Source organism: Labrus bergylta, chromosome 7 (genome assembly GCF_963930695.1).
Source record: "Labrus bergylta chromosome 7, fLabBer1.1, whole genome shotgun sequence".
Classification (NCBI taxonomy): domain Eukaryota; kingdom Metazoa; phylum Chordata; class Actinopteri; order Labriformes; family Labridae; genus Labrus; species Labrus bergylta.
In genome coordinates this window covers 32,837,518-32,863,966 of record NC_089201.1, presented here as the reverse complement: position 1 = coordinate 32,863,966, position 26,449 = coordinate 32,837,518, and the positions used below count along the sequence as shown (strand labels likewise).

The 26,449-nt window shown below is 41.6% G+C and overlaps 2 protein-coding genes across 6 annotated transcripts; one reads left to right on the top strand and one right to left on the bottom strand.

Moving 5' to 3' along the window:
• Nucleotides 1-133: 133 nt before the first annotated feature.
• Nucleotides 134-25,617, bottom strand: bmal2 (basic helix-loop-helix ARNT like 2). 5 transcript variants are annotated; one of them, XM_065957446.1, is made up of 17 exons: nucleotides 25,446-25,617; nucleotides 12,592-12,685; nucleotides 12,443-12,493; nucleotides 12,324-12,365; nucleotides 12,007-12,164; nucleotides 11,153-11,232; nucleotides 10,631-10,723; nucleotides 8,327-8,444; nucleotides 8,086-8,235; nucleotides 6,810-7,053; nucleotides 6,116-6,222; nucleotides 5,845-5,995; nucleotides 5,599-5,669; nucleotides 5,374-5,485; nucleotides 5,173-5,263; nucleotides 2,888-2,987; nucleotides 134-2,261 (listed from the first exon to the last, which is right to left on the bottom strand). In XM_065957446.1, the coding sequence occupies exons 1-17, from the start codon at nucleotides 25,495-25,497 to the stop codon at nucleotides 2,104-2,106; spliced, it is 1,872 nt and encodes a 623-aa protein (XP_065813518.1). In that variant the 5' UTR covers nucleotides 25,498-25,617; the 3' UTR covers nucleotides 134-2,103. The 5 variants fall into 5 exon arrangements, with proteins under 5 accessions (XP_065813518.1, XP_020515865.1, XP_020515864.1 ...); XM_020660209.3 differs by lacking the exon at nucleotides 25,446-25,617 and adding an exon at nucleotides 16,023-16,152; XM_020660208.3 differs by lacking the exon at nucleotides 25,446-25,617 and adding an exon at nucleotides 16,008-16,146.
• LOC136179675 (proteoglycan 4-like) lies at nucleotides 25,496-26,056 on the top strand. The gene has a single exon (XM_065956649.1). The coding sequence runs from the start codon at nucleotides 25,496-25,498 to the stop codon at nucleotides 26,054-26,056; it is 561 nt and encodes a 186-aa protein (XP_065812721.1).
• Nucleotides 26,057-26,449: the final 393 nt, after the last annotated feature.

Sequence of the window (26,449 nt, the reverse complement as noted above, 5' to 3'; positions counted from 1 at the left end):
CACGAGGGGAGGAGTCAGCCGGCCGTCCCGGCGATGTAAACAAAGTGAAGATAGGACTCTGAAAACTCTGAAAACATCACAGACAGTGGGACTCGGGTGTTACACCCATTGTAGACAGTCATGACTCACAGAGTTATTTTCAGAGGAGATACTTGATTTCTATTTAAGTGTGAAACATCACATAGAAAGACTTTAAGTCAATAAACAGGTATCCCAAAAATAGATGTGTCATGTGGCATCAAGAGTTGTTCAGAATATGGATCGGGGAAATTCACAACAAACTTCATACTTTTTTTTTTCAAACAAGCTAATAAAATGAAATTCAAAGGGTAATCACATAATTATTATAATTACATCATTATTATTATTATTTGGCATGAACAAGGCTTACAATGCCAATCTTTTTTTAAAACACAGTGACAATAATTTGACATGCTTTGGTTATTCTAAACTTGACCTTACACTGATCCCATTAGGCCATGTGACTGTCACATGACTAACATATTCCAGTCAATCACCTTAAAGGGGATCAAAATTTTTGTCTGTAAAATCCAAGCTGTGTAAAAAATTTAAAAAATTAAACTACATTTTGCAGTCATCCATACAGTTCAGTCACTTATTCAAGTTCTCAACAGAATAGCAATTTGTCTTCTACCTTCTTTATACACGATGTGAGAGGAGCTAAAACATACCACTAAAATAAAGAATGAATGGAATGATAGCTCTGCATAGCACACGCCCTGAATGTTCATGAATGTTTGCATGATAATGTTCGATTGCTTTGACCACTGCTGCACATCAACCATGCACATTGCATTACAGTACATTGAAAAATAAAACATATACGCTTAAGATAGAGATTGAATAGCTGAATGTGAGTGTAAGCGCACAGACTCTTCACAAGATGATTCCAAACAATAAAGAATATATAGAATATAGGGATGTCTTTTATACTCTAAAACTCTGGGACAAAATACTGCTTCAGTTACAACAAACCGTGTTACTGTATGTTAAAAGACTTGTTTCCATCACTTCCTGAGTTATCACTACCACTAGACTTAAGACATTTACCTCAAACATGTATTCAAATGTCAGATGTGAAATGGGGCTTTCCTGCCACCTGACTATCACCTTTAAAGCACTGAGTCACAATGCATTTAGTATAACCTCTGAGCTTCTACATAGACAGAAGTTTAATTACAAAACAGCTGCTCTCCAGCTAATTTAGTCTCGATATGACACAGATCAGAGCTATGAGAAATGAAACACCGGAGAGAAAGGTCTAACAGAACAGATTCTTTCTCTGCAAACTCTCCCTTTAAGAAAGACTCGGCCTGAGGACATGGTGTTGCAGCGTACAAAATCCACACATATACAGTATTGTTAAGTCAGTGTTCAAGTCTTCAAGAGAAGAGGTTACTGGACTGTTTTCATGGAAAATGTTCAGATACTGACAAGTTGAGAGAAATCTTTGAGCAGCACAAAACAGAGGTGACTTTCAAAGTTAAGAGGTTATGGAAGTGTGGTCTGCCGCGGTAGACTGGCTACAAACGGCTTGGATCCTGAGGGGGTCACAGAGATGGGCCAGGATATGCATTTTAATTAGAAGTACAGTACCTAATCAAAGTACGGCAGTTTAAAAAAACATTAAATCAATTCAGTGCATTTCCTTTTTCTTTTTTTTTATCCCCAAACAGACAAGAGGAGCAAAAATGTCACATCATGTCACTGTCTCTTGTTTGTTCATTCGTTTTTGGATCAAGTGAGAATTCTTCAGATGAACGGAGGATGACAGATGACACGAGGAAACAACAGTGATGATCAGTGTTTTGGCAGGCAGACCGCTGCAAGGCTTTTCGAGGCACATCCTCCTTCTGAAGAGGGAAAGCGGGTGTGTTCCTCATTGTCGTCCAATCCCACTACAGTTCGAGCAGCCACATGAAGAATACACAGCTTAAGAGGACAAAGTCACAAATAAATAAACAAGTCCTTGAAAAAAGGAATGCTGCATCTCAAGAGTTAGCATTCAAGGAGATCCCGTTATAAAAAAAAAAAAAGAAAAAAGAAAATGGTCCAAGATTCTTTAAAATATTTTTATATTTTCTATAGAGACCAGTGCATCTCTTCAAAATCCACAGCCTCGTCCAAGTTTGTGTCCGTCTCCAAGAGGCGCATGATAACTGCCATGGCTGCTTCATCATTGCTGAGACTGCTCAGGCCTGGTCCAACCATGCTGTCCAAGTCCATCTGGGAATTCTCCCCTGAGGTAAGAAACATTGACATAAGAAAAATATGAGACAATGGAGTTAACAGCAGAGCAATGAAAATATGGTCCTTTATACCAGTGATTCTCAAAGTGGGGTCCCTGGACCCCCAGGGGTCCGCGAACCATAGCTTGGGGGTCCGTGGAATATTTGTGAATTGTTTGACACAAGAATGTGAGTAATGTAAATATTTAAGTCGAAATCTTCTTCGAGAAGGCTCAATGTGTGTTTTGAAACTCTGTTCAATACATTCTGTGGTTTGCTCAGAGCTTCCAGCCACTGATTTGAATAAGGAGAAAATAATTCATCTTTAAAGTTAAATCACTAATTGAAAGTCAGTTTTAGAATACATGACAACATTTCTAATTTCATCACAAGACAATCTTGCGATGTTCATTTTCTCAAAGTTTTTAAAATGAATTACTTGGAAAGTATAAATGTAGCCTAATTCTTTTGTTGCAAAGTACATAGTACATTATTACATAGTATTAATATGTGCTTATCAACGGAACGATAATGAGGAGGGTCCTTGGAAAAAATTCTCACCTGAAAGGGGTCCATGGTCTAAAAAAGTTTGAGAACCCCTGTTTTATACCATATATGTTTATTCTGAGTGTCAGTACCCATGAGTGTGTCTCCTCCTGAGAACGCCGCTCCCTGTTGCTCTTCTTCTGAGCTGGACTTTCCTGGCACCTCCATGTCTGTCACCTCTCCATTTGGCACCTGAAGACCAGAAGATGAGTAAAGTTAGTCCTGCTGAGCGGCAACACAGCTCGAGTTTAGACATAACAACAGGGAGCAGAGAAACAAATCTGTGGAGGTAAAATCATGCTTTCAAACTGTTTTAAACAAATTCACCATCTTTTCTTACAAATACGGCTTTAATAAAGTTCATTTTATAGTTGTTCTACCTCATTGCAAAATGGTAGACCAGCTGGGAGATGTTTCAAATCAGGAGTCAGTGAAACATTCAAAAAATCAACAGTGTTTGTGTATTCCAAAGGCCGGATAACAGAGGCTAGCTCTGTTAAATCCAGACGACTCACCTGTTTACTGCCTTTCATTAAACAATTTTAATAAGATTCCAAACTATAACTCTGCACTGTAACTTTTAACTCTTATTATATTTTTATTTCAATTAATTTCATTTGAATTATTTTGATTTGAACATATTTTCAGATTTAATAATTCCAGTTATTTTTTAATGTTCTATTTGAATGTTCCTTTTCTTTCCTCTGTCCTGATGCTTTTCATGTCTTCTGTGAAGCACTTTGGATTGCCTTGTTGTTGAAATGTGCGACATTAATAAACTTGCCTTGAAGAAAGTTCTTATCAGCTGAGTGAGTAAACAGCAGCTCAAAGACAAAATAAAGTTTTGCAGTATTTTTGATTTAAAAAAAACAAACTTAAAAACTGTTTTTTAAAAATAAAGCCCTATAAATGCTCTCATGCTCTCACGCTAGGATTATTATTTGATGTTATTTTGAATCATCACTGAAGCTTTGTGTGAGAACCCTTCCAAACATTCAGAGTAATTATTGTCCAGCATCAACCAGATTAAGAAAAAAGACTTGCTAATAACTTGTCGGTGTAATTTTTGTTTGACCTACTAATAATAATTGTTGCTCATATTGCTGCTTTCCACATGATAGCAGCTGTAATGTTTAAACCAACACACAAAGTGCAATGTGTTGCCAACTTAATACGAGTGAGTCAATGTCAAACTTAGTGACATGATGTCAGTGTGCCCAATTCTTTATAAACGCTCTCACACATTGACACATTTGGACGATTCTGCACTAATAATAAAATTATCATAATATCATATTTTGATAACTGTAATTATGATGGGACAGTTTGTGTTTATTTTTTGTGAATAGATTACTGTTAATTCATCTTCAAATAATTTATAATATCTTATTCAAATGTTGTTATATTGAATATTATATGTTGAATATAAGGAAGGTGAAACAAGGTAAACTGGCTGTAGAGGCCATTTTAATCATGATAACTTTAGTTTCAGAAGTATGGTTTAAGTTGTGTTAATAGAGTATATTTTTTGTGTTGTAAGAAATAAGTATTAATTTATGAGAAGTATTTGATTTGACATGGAAACCTTTATGGTGAATAATGGATTTATTTTGGCAGGTATTTTGTGTTATGGGTGGAGCCGAGTTAATTTAATGGGTGTGATGCACAGGTGGAGAGAAGAAAAGTAGATCGTCTTTGTTTGTGGACTGTGGTGGAGGTTTAGGAGCCAAGCAGCAAATGTTTGTTGATCGTGACCCTCAAAAATAAGCGCGAATCAATAAAAACCTCTTTGAGGCTCTTTATAGATACGATAGATCTAACTCTTTTTTTTTAAATGCTGACATCACTGATTTTCAGGAAGCAAATACATCACCCAAACACAGAAACACTAGGACTGCATCCCTGAGGTGCCAGACGACCTACGCAAGAAGTATAAAAATATCTCAAAACAAACCACACTTGAGAACAAAAATAAATACACAACATCAATAAACTATTAAACATTATAAAATAGATTTCATAAGGGTTGAGATGATTTCTCAAAAATATCTTTTGGTTTCATTAATGTTATGAGTTTTGATAGATTCATTTTGGATCTGTTCTGGAAACTGTTTAGGAATAAAATAAGAAATCAAGTGAAACAACGGATCTGTGAGTATATTGAAGTGGACACGCATCAGGAACGAACAGGTTGGCTCCTATGACACAAGTGACAAGTTTTATATGACACACAAGAAGAAATTGCCACTACACTGGCTATGGATGTTTTTTTTTTTATAAATAATACTCAGCTACTGAGGACTTTGTTAGCCCTGATCATCTTCCTGACTGAAACAGAGCCGTTCATAATCAAAGACATCGAGGAACAAAAACTTACATTGTTGCTGTTTTGATTGTGACTTTGTGGACATTTGTCTGATGATAAACTGAACGGGCTGACATTACCACTGGAGGGCGACGAGTTCATCCTAAAGCAACACACACACACACACACACATAGATTTATTCAGAACTGCACAAGGTCACATGTCAGATAACTGTTAAACTACAAACACATAAAAAGGATGTGAAGCTTCACCTGTTGAAATCCAGTAGCTCATTAGCAATCTGGGTCCCGATGCTTCCAGCATAGATCATCGCTCCAGGTGCAGAGGAGACGCCTGCTATGATTGGAAGTGACTTCTTGCCGTCTTTGAAAAGGAAAACAAAGAAACAGACAACATGAACTTTACATTGTACTCTGACTGCTCTACAGCATGGAAATAGCTTCATGGATGATTTCACATATTTTAATGAAACCAACCTTCAGAAGTCTTAGAATTGCTCGACTGTTCCCACTTGTTTCCTGACTGACTGCTTCGACTAGGATCGTGCCTTTATAATAATAATAATAATAAAGTTTATTTATAAAGCACTTATCAAAACCAACGTCACAAAGAAGTGCTTTACAGAAAAAAGAAAAAATCCCAACAGTCAAATACACAACAATAAAATCCTATTAAACAAATCATGAAAAATAAAACAACAGTACATACATACACATACTCACGATATAACCGTGTTAGTTGACACTATGTATTCTACTTCTTTGGTCCAGGGATTTACAAAACTAAACCAGTGACTCTGCAGCGTGACGAAGGAGCCATGTTTCGTTTTGAACTTGTAGCAGTTTGTCTCTATTTTCTCTTTACTCCGTAGCACTGTGGAAGAAGAACAGCATGAGACCAAAGATCAAATATTGTGTGGATGGCATATATTGTTGCTATCATTAAACAGACATGGACTAGACTGATACATGATGAAAACTAGAAGAAATGAACCTTTTCTATGCCTGTCTGCTAAATGCAATAAGTCATCTTGATGGAAGTACTCATAGCATGAAGTCCCAAGTAATTCTTGGGGAAGATAACCAAGAATGGTTGTTGCCCTGTGGGAGAAAGAAAAAAGTTTTATTAAATGAGCATTCTATCAGCACAGTATCACAAAGAGGAATGTAGTGACTCCATTCGTTCGACTAACAAGAAAAGACAGAAGAAACTACAACCCTCTAAAAGCTCCTTAAAGTCTTTCTATGTGATGTTTCACACTCAAATATAAATCAAGTATCTCCTCTGAAAATAACTCTGTGAGTCATGACTGTCTACAATGGGTGTAACACCCGAGTCCCACTGTCTGTGATGTTTTCAGAGTTTTCAGAGTCCTATCTTCACTTTGTTTACATCGCCCGGACGGCCGGCTGACTCCTCCCCTCGTGTATAAAAGTTGTTTAATTGAGGGACTAGAGAAAAGAAGAATAACATACTGTACTCACTGCTTAACTGTGTTTCTAGATCACGCTCATTTCAGGTAAATTTACATGCAGTGTGAAGATACCAGCATAATAAAGATCACTAGCATTAGCATGCTAACACAACAATGCAGCGCCAGTTGTTTTGGTTTCATGCTGGAGCTCAAGGGCGACATCTGCTGGATCAAAAAAATCACATAAAGCCTTTAAGCAAAAGATGATTCTACCTTTGATCAACATAGGTGAATTTTCCATCCATGGCAAAACGTGTAGTGAACTCTGTGGGTTTAACTCGCACTTCTCCGTTCACCTGGGGGGCTGAGTGGGAGTGGATGCGCCCCACCGCCACCAGGCAGCTGAAGTGTGAGCTGTCCTGCTTATCTGCCTCCCCCCCCTCGTCTGCTCCCAGCTGGCTGGTGGGCCAGCTGCGCATGTAGCCTGTGCAGTGGACAGTGCAGTACTTCTGTGTCTCTGTTGGTGCAGACACAATGAAGAGGGCACGATTAGTATCCAGAGATCATACACTAAATAAATATATTAACACACACACACACACACACACACACACATACATATATATATATATATATATATATATATATATATATATATATATATATAAAACAGGGATTTTCAAAGTCTTAGAGTTTGAACACAGCAAAAATACAAAAACAAAATATTTTGTGTGTCTGCCTGCAGGCCATCAACACAACATCTAGAGGAATACAAGAACCAGGCTGATGGGACATTTTGAATTCAGTAATGTGAAAAAAAAAAAATATATTTGGCACATGAATAATTAACATAATCGGTCACTACTTTCATTTTCTTGAATTGAATTAGGGATAGCATATTGCTTTGGGAGATTTAAATAGTATCTACACTGAAATGTTGTAATAGACAGGAGGTGGTCAGAATGGACTTCAACCCGTTTTTATGTTTTGTAATTATTTAGAAAATATATATTTTATTGTATTTCTCTTCTCTTATGAACAGGTCAAGTCAACCTGGCGTCATAAATGCCGTAATACCTTATGGGACCATCTAGGGAATAGTGTTGAAAATAAGTGAAGGCTGTAAATATACTGCAGCGTGGGGCATCATTTGACTTTTTCATTTGAGCATTAAAGTACCAGGCTTTAAATAAATAAAATGATAATGAATTAATTAGGTGTTGGCAGCTCCTTGGTGCAATGTACCTGTTAGCATACAGTAGATATTACTACCAATCAATACTGCAGAGACGAGGCACCGGTAGCCTAATGGTTAAAATATCTGACTCTATCCACTATCCTGTCTCTAAATGAACCCATAAAAAAGCCCAAAAATAAATCTTAAAATAATAATAATTATTTAAAAAATACAATACTGATGTGAGGAAAATTTTTAAAAAAGACATTTGCAGGCAGGTTTTGTCTCTTTCTTCCATCATTTCGATGCAGAATAATAGAAGTCAGAATACTTTTCCTGCATGGAAAGCTAACCGACAGATAAGTTCTCCACCTTTCTTTTTGGATGAGCTGGATTGGAATTCTTTCTCCACCGCTTTGGCTAAAATCTTGTTGTACTTCATGCGGCAGAAGAACGAGCGGCGTGCCCCCGTAGACAGCCGCGCTGCTCCGACAGGAAGGTCAGCCTGTACCTGCAGACCAGCTGGAGACATGACAGGAGAATGAAATACACTCGCATCACACAAAATCTAACACACACTCAATTCAAACACACACACACAAAATGGTTTTACTTTTAGCGTCTATTAGTCGTTCACGGGGGTATAACTCAGAAGCGGACAGCTGCTCCTTCACTTTTCCAATGTCCTTTGGGTGTATGTAATCAAACAGGCTCTGTCCAATCAGCTCTACCTGTGGGAAGAACAGAAATCAATCAACCAAACTTTATTTATACAGCACCTTTCAGACAAATTAAATTGCAGTTCAAAGTGCTTTACAAGAGCGCAGAAAAGTTATTGACGAAAAAGTAGTTTATAAAATCAAATCATAAAGAGTTAAATTCCTGGTAATTATTCAATTTTTTATATTTTTGAGCAGGGCTGAAGTTGTTTAAGAGATTTATAAAGAAATAAATATTAATCTGTTCTATTTTTATAGCAGTTTTTGTAAATTGGACATTTTCGCCCTCCACTGTCCAAACAGGGAAACTACAATTTAAATCTGATGCTAAACAAAAGCTAACAATGCACCAAAGTCAATATTTTAAATCCCCCAGCCACCAAATATTTGTTTTATGGAAAATAACTAATTTGTGGGTTTTTTTCAGAAATAACAACAGTGACATCAAGTAATCAAACTGGCATTTAAAGGGTTCCTAAAAATGATTGAATGTTTGGTGAAAATCATACTGAGCTCAACAATGCTCTCGTGAAGCTTCATTTAAATATCCAGATCATAATTCATCTAATGAACTGTAGAAAGCAGACTCCAGAGCAAAGCAGATTCTGAGTGAAGCAGAGGTGGAGGAGATTCAGATGAAGTAAGATTGGTGTAAGACATGTTTCCTAAAGCTTATGGAAAACAGATTATGAACTCAATTCACTTCAAAATGATGATACATTGCCAACAACAAACAAATAATCGTAATGAAAAAATATCTTTGTTTCCAGCATCAAAGCTGTCATGTCAACTGAAGACTTCTTCCCAGAAAGCAGAATTCATTTGGTGTTTTTTTTTGGTAATCCAAATAGTTCTACCAATATTATAATCACTATGACTACAACAATTACATTTCAATTTCTCAAAAGTTTGTATGGAATCGAAATAGAAACAGAGTGTGATGATTTGCAAAAACATTGAAAGCACATATTTGATTGAAAATAGCGCAAAGACAAAGTCTCAAATGTTGAACTAGTGATAACAAGAGACAAGAAAAGTTGCTAAATGCTGAAAAGAAAACATCTGACAGTTAATAAGGTGAACTGGCAGCATGTTAGTAACTAAGTATCTTTGTGTTTCTTCCAGTTAAATCTGCAGTTTTAACCCTCAGGCATCAGTTTCATTTACGACCCTCTGAAGTCACTAAGGACAAAAATGTCCACTTACAAAAAACTGATCTAAAAATAGAACAGATTGATATTTTTTTTCCTGCATAAATCTCTTAAACAACTTCAAAACTGCTCAAAGCTACCAAACATTTAGGAATTTAACCCTTTAAATGCCAGTTTGATTACTTGATGTCACTGTTGTTATTTATGAAAAAAACCACATAAATGAGTTATTTTCCATAAAACAAATATTTGGTGGCCAGGGGATTTTCTTTAAATCAGTCTTGGATATGTCAAAGATTATCCAAAATATTGACTTTGATGCATTGTTAGTTTTTGTGTAGCATCAGATTTAAAATGTAGTTCCCTGTTGGGACAGTGGAGGGCGAAAATGTCCAATTTACAAAAACTGCTATAAAAATAGAACAGATTCTTATTTATTTCTTTTTTTTGCATAAATCTCTTAAACAACTCCAGCCCTGCTCAAAACTGTCAAATATTGAATAATTATCAGGAATTTAACCCTTTAAATTCCAGTTTGATTACTTGATGTCACTGCTGATGTTTCTCAGTGTTGTATTGATCTATTAAAAAAATCTAAATGTGAATTCCAAAATGTGTCAAGAGAGAGTCTTTCTTACAAAATGTGTTCCATATGCTCTAACAGACAAAATGATGACCAGATGAAGAGGTAATGTCCATAGTGATGCATGAGGGTTAAACTTTTTTAAACTATCACACTCAGTTATTTACATTTTACACCGCCTCCTGGCTTTTTGGGAAATAGGCTTTTTAAATCCTAACAGGTCACAGATTTTAACATTTACCTAATGTTACTTTAATCCAGTCAATAAATAATAATAATACATAATAATACATATTGCAAATGTAACATTATATCCATTTATGTATAAAGTCTGTGTCTAATGTGTTATACACCCACTCAGAGGCGTCTGCGTTCTTATCCAAGAGAACTCAACCCATCTGGTGCGTTCGGGATCACATAACAAAAAGAAGATTCAGAGACAGTAATAAAGAGAAAAGTGTTACCCGACTATAATTTAAAATCTTCGTGATGGACTCTGAGACAAAAACTATTTTCCCACGATCACAGCCCACTACAAAGAGGAACCCATCTGCAGCCTGTATAAAGACAAAGGGGGGGAAATAGGGGGGAGCCAATATGATGACATGATGAAAAAATAAATAAAAAAATGGAAGATGTCAGAGTAAATCTTTTTATTCTACTCTAAGATGAGTTTATTAATATCTGATATGTTAGGACATTACACCACCTTCTGATAAGGACAGTAAACTACACTTTAAATCAATGTGTTTCAGCTCTACACTATGTTTATGTAGTCAGAGGCGAAGGAACCTTAGAAAAATAAAATGTGATTAACAGACTATGAGCTTTGTTTTCTAACAAGATCACTTAAAATACAACTGGAGTAAACAAGTCAACAGTTACAGGTATTCTAGTGCAGTTCAATATAATACAATATAGCAAAGCCAAACTATGAATATATTGATAACAGACTGCCTTTATTCATTTATTAATGGGAGGTTTACCTTGAGGACAAGATGTTTGAGCTCCTCTTCAGGAAGGAATGATGGTTTGTAGTTGGCTTCAAAAAAAGATGCTCCTGAACCTAAAGACAGAAATGTGACAAAAGGTTAGTCCAGTGTAAGTTTTCTACATTTAGACATGCCCTTCACTTCTCAAGCAGCAGCATTATCGACCCAGACCGATCAATAATACATAAAGCTGCCTGTATGTTTGTAGACGTTCATCCTACAGCGGTGTAAGGAGAGGGATTCTCCTCTAAATATCAGCAATATCACTGAAGTGACATTCTGGTGTTACGGTTAAAAGAGTGACCATGTTAACTGATGACTTTCAGACAAACGCGACTGAAAGTATCCTAACAAACGCCTCTTTGTTCCGTTCTTGTATTATCATAATGTCAAAATTACTTATGAGATATGTTTAAATGAAAGCTAAACAAATAGGTTTTGTTAGGACACGTACGACAACTAGACAGTCACCAGTTAACATGGTAACTCTTTTAACCGTAACACCGGCACAGACTTTGCAGTTTCTAGCGATATAAATAGTGTTCTGTGTGCTGTTAAAGTATCGCAACTGCCCCAGACTTAAAGTTTATCTTAATATCTTGGTTTTTCTATGGTTGTCAGGTGATGTAAACGTGTCGTTCTACAGGCTTTTTAACGGTGGCCGTTAAAAAGCCCTCCAGCCCTCCACGCTGATGACGTTACTGAAAGCTATGAATTGGTAATGACAAACTAATGATCAAATTCAGATAAAACTGATTATCCCTTGAATTTACTGAATGCATCAGAAAGGGTCTATCTTTTTTTTTTTGTTTGTTTTTAAGATAAATGGGCATCGCTTGACTTGGTACCTTTCAGAGATTTGAGGTGCTGCACAGCCATTCTGAGCACAGTGAGTTTGTCCAGCTTCCTTGACATGGGGTTACAAGTAGGTATCATGGCCGACAGTTTGTCAATGAGATGGTTCATTTTGTCCCGTCTTCTCTTCTCAATTTGGCTGTGCGGTTCCCTGCAAGAGACATTAAATAATAAAGAAGCTCCAATGAGTTTCCTCCTTTTACCTTATGAGCCATTTATCCATGAAATGTAGCATCTCTCCAAATGTTTACAATTTTGGGTATACGTATATTTAAATTAGAAGAAATGTTACAAATGAGAGGCAACCGACCTGAGGCATTTCATTTTGGCATGTTGGTCCTCCTCATCTGACCTGTAGAGCAGAAGGAACACATTTAACATGTCTTCAAATACACAAAAGCACAAACTACATCAGGGAGCTCACAGTACCCATTTGGGTCGTCCTCCATGTCTTCAGGGATGGAAGCAGACTTTGAATCCCTAGTAAGAAAATCCATTATTAGCAAAAAGATTTATAGATAAAAAGATTTTCTCTGAAGAAAAAAATAAAACAAAGAAGTTTGATTTAAAGGACTTACTGGTCGATGCTGCCCTTGCGCTTCCGGGGCATCTCCATGTTGATCAGGATGGGCAAAGACGAAGAACTGCACTGGTTTCCCTCCACGGGTACATCTTTTGAAAAACAGAAGACACAAAAAGCTGTAACGTGTGGGGACAAGTTAGGAGCTACATTTGCAGCCTCATAAATATTAGAGGTGGGGGAAAAAAATCGATACAGAATAGTATCGTGATATTTTGTGGGGCGATATTATATCGATTTTTGATTTTTGATTTCCTGGGTTAACCATACAATTCTGTCACGATTTGAGAAAAATGAGACTGAAGACAAATTAAAAGATGACTGGAAAAGATTCCTTCGATTTTTTCATGAAAACACCAATACACCTCATGATCTCTTTGGCTCTTGCACTTGTTGGGGCGAGCGAGGCTGCGAACTCACTCGTCAGCGTGGTTTGGCCTTTCAATGTTTGTTTTTCTCTCAACAAGTGGAGGTGATTGGAGCTTCTCGTTGTGGTGTCGGGTTAAATGCTGCATCATGTTGGTCGTTCTATTTGTGTAGTTCTTCTGTCTTCTTGTAATATTTGCACTCAGTTTTTGTCTCGTCTGTTATCTTCTCACCTCTTTCATTTTCTGTCTCGGAGAAAGCCAAAATGCTTCCACACCTTCGATTTAAAAGACGGTGGTGCATCCTCAGCTGCCATGATAACGCCTGCTTGTTACAACCAACTGCTTCTCTCTGCTCTGCAGCTGCTGACAGTCACACGAGTGACGTAGGGCGTCAAACAAGAGACGCATAAATACATAGCGCTCTGTTGTTAAAAGAAGAACTGCAATTCATTTTGCATCTCTTTAAACTTATTTTCATATTCAATCTTCTCTATGATGGTTAATGTTTTTGAGTGTTTTATAAATGTCTTATGTGAGTCATTTGATGCAGAGGCTGAACTCTTTTAGTGTTTCACAAAGCATTTTATGTAGCTTTTATCATTCTTTTATCGACAGTCTTTTAACATTTTCTTTTATCTGTTGGTTCAATGGGTTGTCTGTGAAGGACAAGAACAGTTTGAACCACATCGTAAAAGATTAAGATTCTAAGATAATCTAAGATTATTGGAGTCCAGCTGAAAGACTTGAGCTCCCTGTGATACCATGACGACACATAAATAAAGTGCAGCGCTTCAATGTTAGCCTCCAAATTGTGGGTGGCAGTAGCTCAGTCTGTAGGGACTTGGGTTGGGAACTGGAGGGTTGCCAGTTCAAGTCCCAGTGCGGATCAAATATGGAAGTTGGTCTGGTAGCTGGAGAGGTGCCTGAGCTCTGCCGAGGTGCCCCTGAGCAAGGCACCAAACCCCCTCCCCACCACCAGCTCAGCAGCGCCCGCTAACCCTCTGACATCTCTCCATTAGTGCATGTCCATAGGATCCTGTTTGTGCATGAGTATACTTCAGCCTGTGTGTGTGTGTGTTGCATGATAAACAGAATTTCCCCTTGTTGGATCAATAAAGTAAATCTTAATCTTAGATGATCATAGAACAAACAGCAGCCGCTCGTGTAGCTGGTGTACGCCCAAATGGTGGCTTGTGCACCTGCTTGTCAAATGCCATCGGCTCAAAGAAGCTTTCATCTTCCACAAAACTTAATGGTAGCCTATATTCAGTCAACACGTTTTATTTAAGCAGACTAATCTTCTCTGCTCTGGTTTGATCACAATGACGTGTGCTGCCTGTTGTCTGTCTCTGCTGTTTAAGCAAATGTGGTTAAGATTAAGATTTACTTTGATTGATAGATTAATTTCAGTTTTTACACTCTGTTAGTCATGAACACACACATGCAGAAACAGGATCCTATGGACATGCACTAATGGAGAGATGTCAGAGTGACGGAGCGGCCCACAGTGGGCGCTCCTGAGCTGATGGTGGGGAGGGGGTTCGGTGTCTTGCACAAGGGCACCTCGGCAGAGCTCAGGAGGTGATCGGCGACCCTCCGGTTCCCAACCCAAGTCCCTACAGACTGAGCTACTGCCGCCCAAAGCATCAAACTAGTATATCTATAATATTCAAGGTCAAAACCACATATCTTGCACTACACATTAAGGTTGCACTTCTTGTCAAAGCTCTTCCAGACATTACCTTCCCCTGTCAGGGCTGAATTGGGGGGGGTGTAAATTTATCTCCAGGTCAGGACATTTTTGAAACAGGCTACTCCTCAATCTGTGAACAGCTTAACTCACATATTCTCTGTTTGAGCCCTGTTTTAGAAAACTCAAAAACTCACTGTTTTAGAAGTGCGAGGAGAGGAGAGGAGAGGAGAGGAGGAGAGAGGAGAGGAGAGGAGAGGAGGGGAGGAGAGAGGAGAGGAGAGGAGAGGAGAGGAGGAGAGAGGAGAGGAGAGGAGAGGAGGGGAGGAGAGAGGAGAGGAGAGGAGAGGAGGGGAGGAGAGAGGAGAGGAGAGGAGAGGAGAGGAGGAGAGAGGAGAGGAGAGGAGAGGAGGGGAGGAGAGAGGAGAGGAGAGGAGAGGAGAGGAGGGGAGGAGAGAGGAGAGGAGAGGAGAGGAGAGGAGGGGAGGAGAGAGGAGAGGAGAGGAGGAGAGAGGAGAGGAGAGGAAATTGTGTTGTTACAGCAGCAGGTTGTCCAAACACACAATATGAGCAACAAACACAATGTTAGTAAATCTAAACACAATATAATATTAAATACAAAGTAAATAAACACTAAAAATATAAAAACTAAGAAAGAGAATATAAACAAACAGGATTTAACTAAACTCGTCTTAAATATGAAAGATTAACTGTAAATGATCAGTGACACAGAAGTTAAAGTGAGAGTAGAAACGAGACAATTACGTTTAATAAATGGTGTTTACATGTTGTGTTTACGTGTTGTGTTTACGTGTTGTGTTTACGTGTTGTGTTTACATGTTGTGTTTACGTGTTGTGTTTACGTGTTGTGTTTACGTGTTGTGTTTACGTGTTGTGTTTACGTGTTGTGTTTACATGTTGTGTTTTAAGTGAAATATATATAAAATGATTTTTTTAAATCACATAAAAGTGCCCTGTTAGCATGTTAGCATGTTAGCATGGAGTGGACAAACTTCACTCCTGTGTTGTTGATAATTAATATCACTAAAGGGTTGCCATGAGTAGATATCACACACACACACACACACACACACACACACACACACACACACATGTTTACTGTATGACAGAAAATAATGATTAATTTGCTCGTTGAATAAATAAATGATCAAACTGAGTTGTTGTTGAACCAGTTAGCCTAGCCTAGCCTAGCCTAGCCTAGCTAACCAGTTACCGGGCCTTAAAGGCAGCGACCCTTCATGCTACGTTAACACACCGTGACGTCATTCATCGGTAAAGACTATCAAAGGGTTAAAATATGTGAGGGCTCGAGAAACTCACCTGAAGGAAACTCACCTGAAGGAAACTCACCTGAAGGGTCGACACAGCTGCAGTGACAGACCGAGCTAACGCTGCTAAGCTAACGTTAGCTCAGCAGCGTCACATAAAGATAACCGGAACTCAAACCTCCCACTTCACTCCTCCCACTCTGCACTGGTTATGATGGGAACACATCCCACTCTGCACTGGTTATGATGGTTATGATGGGAACACATCCCACTCTGCACTGGTTATGATGGTTATGATGGGAACACATCCCACTCTGCACTGGTTATGATGGTTATGATGGGAACACATCCCACTCTGCACTGGTTATGATGGTTATGATGGGAACACATCCCACTCTGCACTGGTTATGATGGGAACACATCTCACTCTGCACTGGTTATGATGGGAACACATCCCACTCTGCACTGGTTATGATGGTTATGATGGGAACACATCCCACTCTGCACTGGTTATGATGGGAACACATCCCACTCTGCACTGGTTATGATGGGAACACATCTCACTCTGCACTGGTTATGATGGTTATGATGGGAACACATCCCACTCTGCACTGGTTATGATGGGAACACATCTCACTCTGCACTGGTTATGATGGGAACACATCCCACTCTGCACTGGTTATGATGGTTATGATGGGAACACATCCCACTCTGCACTGGTTATGATGGGAACACATCCCACTCTGCACTGGTTATGATGGGAACACATCTCACTCTGCACTGGTTATGATGGTTATAATGGGAACACATCTCACTCTGCACTGGTTATGATGGTTATAATGGGAACACATCCCACTCTGCACTGGTTATGATGGTTATGATGGGAACACATCTCACTCTGCACTGGTTATGATGGTTATAATGGGAACACATCCCACTCTGCACTGGTTATGATGGGAACACATCCCACTCTGCACTGGTTATGATGGGAACACATCTCACTCTGCACTGGTTATGATGGGAACACATCTCACTCTGCACTGGTTATGATGGTTATGATGGGAACACATCCCACTCTGCACTGGTTATGATGGTTATGATGGGAACACATCCCACTCTGCACTGGTTATGATGGGAACACATCCCACTCTGCACTGGTTATGATGGGAACACATCTCACTCTGCACTGGTTATGATGGTTATAATGGGAACACATCCCACTCTGCACTGGTTATGATGGGAACACATCCCACTCTGCACTGGTTATGATGGGAACACATCTCACTCTGCACTGGTTATGATGGGAACACATCCCACTCTGCACTGGTTATGATGGTTATGATGGGAACACATCCCACTCTGCACTGGTTATGATGGGAACACATCCCACTCTGCACTGGTTATGATGGGAACACATCTCACTCTGCACTGGTTATGATGGTTATAATGGGAACACATCTCACTCTGCACTGGTTATGATGGTTATAATGGGAACACATCCCACTCTGCACTGGTTATGATGGTTATGATGGGAACACATCTCACTCTGCACTGGTTATGATGGTTATAATGGGAACACATCCCACTCTGCACTGGTTATGATGGGAACACATCCCACTCTGCACTGGTTATGATGGGAACACATCTCACTCTGCACTGGTTATGATGGGAACACATCCCACTCTGCACTGGTTATGATGGGAACACATCCCACTCTGCACTGGTTATGATGGGAACACATCTCACTCTGCACTGGTTATGATGGGAACACATCTCACTCTGCACTGGTTATGATGGGAACACATCCCACTCTGCACTGGTTATGATGGTTATGATGGGAACACATCCCACTCTGCACTGGTTATGATGGGAACACATCCCACTCTGCACTGGTTATGATGGTTATGATGGGAACACATCCCACTCTGCACTGGTTATGATGGGAACACATCCCACTCTGCACTGGTTATGATGGGAACACATCCCACTCTGCACTGGTTATGATGGGAACACATCCCACTCTGCACTGGTTATGATGGTTATGATGGGAACACATCCCACTCTGCACTGGTTATGATGGGAACACATCCCACTCTGCACTGGTTATGATGGGAACACATCCCACTCTGCACTGGTTATGATGGGAACACATCCCACTCTGCACTGGTTATGATGGTTATGATGGGAACACATCTCACTCTGCACTGGTTATGATGGTTATGATGGGAACACATCTCACTCTGCACTGGTTATGATGGGAACACATCCCACTCTGCACTGGTTATGATGGTTATGATGGGAACACATCCCACTCTGCACTGGTTATGATGGTTATGATGGGAACACATCTCACTCTGCACTGGTTATGATGGGAACACATCCCACTCTGCACTGGTTATGATGGTTATGATGGGAACACATCCCACTCTGCACTGGTTATGATGGGAACACATCCCACTCTGCACTGGTTATGATGGGAACACATCCCACTCTGCACTGGTTATGATGGGAACACATCTCACTCTGCACTGGTTATGATGGTTATAATGGGAACACATCCCACTCTGCACTGGTTATGATGGTTATGATGGGAACACATCCCACTCTGCACTGGTTATGATGGTTATAATGGGAACACATCCCACTCTGCACTGGTTATGATGGTTATGATGGGAACACATCCCACTCTGCACTGGTTATGATGGTTATGATGGGAACACATCCCACTCTGCACTGGTTATGATGGGAACACATCCCACTCTGCACTGGTTATGATGGTTATGATGGGAACACATCCCACTCTGCACTGGTTATGATGGGAACACATCCCACTCTGCACTGGTTATGATGGGAACACATCCCACTCTGCACTGGTTATGATGGGAACACATCTCACTCTGCACTGGTTATGATGGGAACACATCCCACTCTGCACTGGTTATAATGGGAACACATCTCACTCTGCACTGGTTATGATGGGAACACATCTCACTCTGCACTGGTTATGATGGGAACACATCTCACTCTGCACTGGTTATGATGGTTATGATGGTTATGATGGTTATGATGGGAACACATCTCACTCTGCACTGGTTATGATGGGAACACATCTCACTCTGCACTGGTTATGATGGGAACACATCCCACTCTGCACTGGTTATGATGGGAACACATCCCACTCTGCACTGGTTATGATGGTTATGATGGGAACACATCCCACTCTGCACTGGTTATGATGGGAACACATCTCACTCTGCACTGGTTATGATGGGAACACATCCCACTCTGCACTGGTTATGATGGTTATGATGGGAACACATCCCACTCTGCACTGGTTATGATGGGAACACATCCCACTCTGCACTGGTTATGATGGGAACACATCCCACTCTGCACTGGTTATGATGGTTATGATGGGAACACATCCCACTCTGCACTGGTTATGATGGGAACACATCCCACTCTGCACTGGTTATGATGGTTATGATGGGAACACATCTCACTCTGCACTGGTTATGATGGGAACACATCCCACTCTGCACTGGTTATGATGGGAACACATCCCACTCTGCACTGGTTATGATGGGAACACATCCCACTCTGCACTGGTTATGATGGGAACACATCCCACTCTGCACTGGTTATGATGGGAACACATCCCACTCTGCACTGGTTATGATGGGAACACATCCCACTCTGCACTGGTTATGATGGGAACACATCTCACTCTGCACTGGTTATGATGGGAACACATCCCACTCTGCACTGGTTATGATGGTTATAATGGGAACACATCCCACTCTGCACTGGTTATGATGGGAACACATCCCACTCTGCACTGGTTATGATGGGAACACATCCCACTCTGCACTGGTTATGATGGGAACACATCTCACTCTGCACTGGTTATGATGGTTATAATGGGAACACATCCCACTCTGCACTGGTTATGATGGTTATAATGGGAACACATCCCACTCTGCACTGGTTATGATGGTTATGATGGGAACACATCCCACTCTGCACTGGTTATGATGGTTATGATGGGAACACATCCCACTCTGCACTGGTTATGATGGTTATAATGGGAACACATCCCACTCTGCACTGGTTATGATGGTTATGATGGGAACACATCCCACTCTGCACTGGTTATGATGGTTATGATGGGAACACATCCCACTCTGCACTGGTTATGATGGTTATGATGGGAACACATCCCACTCTGCACTGGTTATGATGGGAACACATCCCACTCTGCACTGGTTATGATGGTTATGATGGGAACACATCCCACTCTGCACTGGTTATGATGGGAACACATCTCACTCTGCACTGGTTATGATGGGAACACATCCCACTCTGCACTGGTTATGATGGGAACACATCCCACTCTGCACTGGTTATGATGGGAACACATCCCACTCTGCACTGGTTATGATGGTTATGATGGGAACACATCCCACTCTGCACTGGTTATGATGGGAACACATCCCACTCTGCACTGGTTATGATGGGAACACATCCCACTCTGCACTGGTTATGATGGGAACACATCCCACTCTGCACTGGTTATGATGGTTATGATGGGAACACATCCCACTCTGCACTGGTTATGATGGGAACACATCCCACTCTGCACTGGTTATGATGGGAACACATCCCACTCTGCACTGGTTATGATGGTTATGATGGGAACACATCCCACTCTGCACTGGTTATGATGGGAACACATCCCACTCTGCACTGGTTATGATGGGAACACATCTCACTCTGCACTGGTTATGATGGGAACACATCTCACTCTGCACTGGTTATGATGGGAACACATCTCACTCTGCACTGGTTATGATGGGAACACATCCCACTCTGCACTGGTTATGATGGGAACACATCCCACTCTGCACTGGTTATGATGGTTATGATGGGAACACATCTCACTCTGCACTGGTTATGATGGTTATGATGGTTATGATGGGAACACATCCCACTCTGCACTGGTTATGATGGGAACACATCCCACTCTGCACTGGTTATGATGGTTATGATGGGAACACATCCCACTCTGCACTGGTTATGATGGGAACACATCTCACTCTGCACTGGTTATGATGGGAACACATCCCACTCTGCACTGGTTATGATGGTTATGATGGGAACACATCCCACTCTGCACTGGTTATGATGGTTATGATGGGAACACATCCCACTCTGCACTGGTTATGATGGTTATGATGGGAACACATCCCACTCTGCACTGGTTATGATGGGAACACATCTCACTCTGCACTGGTTATGATGGTTATGATGGGAACACATCCCACTCTGCACTGGTTATGATGGTTATGATGGGAACACATCCCACTCTGCACTGGTTATGATGGGAACACATCCCACTCTGCACTGGTTATGATGGGAACACATCCCACTCTGCACTGGTTATGATGGGAACACATCCCACTCTGCACTGGTTATGATGGGAACACATCCCACTCTGCACTGGTTATGATGGGAACACATCCCACTCTGCACTGGTTATGATGGGAACACATCCCACTCTGCACTGGTTATGATGGTTATGATGGGAACACATCTCACTCTGCACTGGTTATGATGGTTATGATGGGAACACATCTCACTCTGCACTGGTTATGATGGTTATGATGGGAACACATCTCACTCTGCACTGGTTATGATGGTTATGATGGTTATGATGGGAACACATCCCACTCTGCACTGGTTATGATGGGAACACATCCCACTCTGCACTGGTTATGATGGGAACACATCCCACTCTACACTGGTTATGATGGGAACACATCCCACTCTGCACTGGTTATGATGGTTATGATGGTTATGATGGGAACACATCCCACTCTGCACTGGTTATGATGGTTATGATGGGAACACATCCCACTCTGCACTGGTTATGATGGGAACACATCCCACTCTGCACTGGTTATGATGGGAACACATCTCACTCTGCACTGGTTATGATGGTTATGATGGGAACACATCCCACTCTGCACTGGTTATGATGGGAACACATCTCACTCTGCACTGGTTATGATGGTTATGATGGGAACACATCCCACTCTGCACTGGTTATGATGGGAACACATCTCACTCTGCACTGGTTATGATGGGAACACATCCCACTCTGCACTGGTTATGATGGGAACACATCCCACTCTGCACTGGTTATGATGGGAACACATCCCACTCTGCACTGGTTATGATGGTTATGATGGGAACACATCCCACTCTGCACTGGTTATGATGGTTATGATGGGAACACATCTCACTCTGCACTGGTTATGATGGGAACACATCTCACTCTGCACTGGTTATGATGGTTATGATGGGAACACATCCCACTCTGCACTGGTTATGATGGGAACACATCCCACTCTGCACTGGTTATGATGGGAACACATCCCACTCTGCACTGGTTATGATGGTTATGATGGGAACACATCCCACTCTGCACTGGTTATGATGGTTATGATGGGAACACATCTCACTCTGCACTGGTTATGATGGGAACACATCTCACTCTGCACTGGTTATGATGGGAACACATCCCACTCTGCACTGGTTATGATGGTTATGATGGGAACACATCCCACTCTGCACTGGTTATGATGGTTATGATGGGAACACATCCCACTCTGCACTGGTTATGATGGGAACACATCTCACTCTGCACTGGTTATAATGGGAACACATCCCACTCTGCACTGGTTATGATGGTTATGATGGGAACACATCCCACTCTGCACTGGTTATGATGGGAACACATCTCACTCTGCACTGGTTATGATGGGAACACATCCCACTCTGCACTGGTTATGATGGGAACACATCCCACTCTGCACTGGTTATGATGGGAACACATCCCACTCTACACTGGTTATGATGGTTATGATGGGAACACATCCCACTCTGCACTGGTTATGATGGTTATGATGGGAACACATCCCACTCTGCACTGGTTATGATGGGAACACATCTCACTCTGCACTGGTTATGATGGGAACACATCCCACTCTGCACTGGTTATGATGGGAACACATCTCACTCTGCACTGGTTATGATGGTTATGATGGGAACACATCCCACTCTGCACTGGTTATGATGGTTATGATGGGAACACATCCCACTCTGCACTGGTTATAATGGGAACACATCCCACTCTGCACTGGTTATGATGGTTATGATGGGAACACATCCCACTCTGCACTGGTTATGATGGTTATGATGGGAACACATCCCACTCTGCACTGGTTATGATGGTTATGATGGGAACACATCCCACTCTGCACTGGTTATGATGGTTATGATGGGAACACATCTCACTCTGCACTGGTTATGATGGGAACACATCCCACTCTGCACTGGTTATGATGGGAACACATCCCACTCTGCACTGGTTATGATGGGAACACATCCCACTCTGCACTGGTTATGATGGGAACACATCTCACTCTGCACTGGTTATGATGGGAACACATCCCACTCTGCACTGGTTATGATGGGAACACATCCCACTCTGCACTGGTTATGATGGGAACACATCTCACTCTGCACTGGTTATGATGGTTATGATGGGAACACATCCCACTCTGCACTGGTTATGATGGTTATGATGGGAACACATCCCACTCTGCACTGGTTATGATGGTTATGATGGGAACACATCTCACTCTGCACTGGTTATGATGGGAACACATCCCACTCTACACTGGTTATGATGGTTATGATGGTTATGATGGGAACACATCCCACTCTACACTGGTTATGATGGTTATGATGGGAACACATCCCACTCTGCACTGGTTATGATGGGAACACATCTCACTCTGCACTGGTTATGATGGTTATGATGGGAACACATCCCACTCTGCACTGGTTATGATGGGAACACATCCCACTCTGCACTGGTTATGATGGTTATGATGGGAACACATCCCACTCTGCACTGGTTATGATGGTTATGATGGGAACACATCCCACTCTGCACTGGTTATGATGGGAACACATCTCACTCTGCACTGGTTATGATGGGAACACATCCCACTCTGCACTGGTTATGATGGTTATGATGGGAACACATCCCACTCTGCACTGGTTATGATGGGAACACATCTCACTCTGCACTGGTTATGATGGGAACACATCTCACTCTGCACTGGTTATGATGGTTATGATGGGAACACATCTCACTCTGCACTGGTTATGATGGGAACACATCTCACTCTGCACTGGTTATGATGGGAACACATCTCACTCTGCACTGGTTATGATGGTTATGATGGGAACACATCCCACTCTGCACTGGTTATGATGGGAACACATCCCACTCTGAACTGGTTATGATGGGAACACATCCCACTCTGCACTGGTTATGATGGTTATGATGGTTATGATGGGAACACATCCCACTCTACACTGGTTATGATGGTTATGATGGTTATGATGGGAACACATCCCACTCTACACTGGTTATGATGGTTATGATGGTTATGATGGGAACACATCCCACTCTGCACTGGTTATGATGGTTATGATGGTTATGATGGGAACACATCCCACTCTGCACTGGTTATGATGGGAACACATCTCACTCTGCACTGGTTATGATGGGAACACATCTCACTCTGCACTGGTTATGATGGGAACACATCTCACTCTGCACTGGTTATGATGGGAACACATCTCACTCTGCACTGGTTATGATGGGAACACATCCCACTCTGCACTGGTTATGATGGGAACACATCTCACTCTGCACTGGTTATGATGGGAACACATCTCACTCTGCACTGGTTATGATGGTTATGATGGGAACACATCCCACTCTGCACTGGTTATGATGGGAACACATCCCACTCTGCACTGGTTATGATGGTTATGATGGGAACACATCCCACTCTGCACTGGTTATGATGGGAACACATCTCACTCTGCACTGGTTATGATGGGAACACATCCCACTCTGCACTGGTTATGATGGTTATGATGGTTATGATGGGAACACATCCCACTCTGCACTGGTTATGATGGGAACACATCTCACTCTGCACTGGTTATGATGGGAACACATCTCACTCTGCACTGGTTATGATGGTTATGATGGGAACACATCTCACTCTGCACTGGTTATGATGGGAACACATCTCACTCTGCACTGGTTATGATGGGAACACATCTCACTCTGCACTGGTTATGATGGTTATGATGGGAACACATCCCACTCTGCACTGGTTATGATGGGAACACATCCCACTCTGAACTGGTTATGATGGTTCATATAATCACTCAGTAACTCAGTTAATGGGAGAAAACCAGTTTGACCTACTTTCAGAGCAAAGTTACGACGTATGATAAAAACAAACACATTCACTTCCTGTTCCCACTAAAACAAACACAAACAACAACAAACAACAACAACAACAACAACAACAACAAACACATTAACTTCACTTATATTGTATTTAATTACCTGGAGGTCCCTCTCGGTCACCGCCGCCTGTCGGAGCCTTCCCTCCCGACATGGCTGCAGCTGGAGACCCGGAGACCCAGAGACCCAGAGACCCAGAGACCCGGAGACCTGGAGACCCGAAGACCCGGAGACCCGAAGACCCGGAGACCCGAAGACCCGGAGACCCGGAGACCCGGAGACCCAGAGACCCGGAGACCCGGAGACCCGGAGACCCGGAGACCCGAAGACCCGGAGACCCGGAGACCCGGAGACCCGGAGACCCGGAGACCCGAAGACCCGGAGACCCGGAGACCCGAAGACCCGAAGACCCGGAGACCCGGAGACCCGGAGACCCGGAGACCCGGAGACCCGAAGACCCGGAGACCCGGAGACCCGAAGACCCGAAGACCCGGAGACCCGAAGACCCGGAGACCTGGAGACCCGGAGACCCGGAGACCCGAAGACCCGAAGACCCGGAGACCCGAAGACCCGGAGACCTGGAGACCCAGAGACCCGGAGACCTGGAGACCCGAAGACCCGGAGACCCGAAGACCCGGAGACCTGGAGACCCGGAGACCCGGAGACCCAGAGACCCGCAGACCTGGAGACCCGGAGACCCGGAGACCGACTGACTGTGTAGGAGGAAAAAACAAAACAAAATTACAAATGTGAGACAAATTTACATTTTGAAAAACCTTTTCATATTTTTAGAAAACAAAATTACAAAACCAAAAACATTTATACCAAGAAAAAAAAAACACATTTTATAAAACAAATCTACAAGATGTGAAACACTTTTACAATCCACAAACAAATGAGCCACAACTGGCTTCAATATGCACTATATTTAATTATATGATACTATGTTATATTTCATTTTGTATAACTGCACTGCTATTCGGTAGATCGTCATATCATACTGCTCTTTTACTGCTGTTTACATAACCCTCAACCTTTTGATCACACAAGTCACTTTATATCATCACTGGTCATTTTAACTTGCCATCCTCTACACATAATTCGTA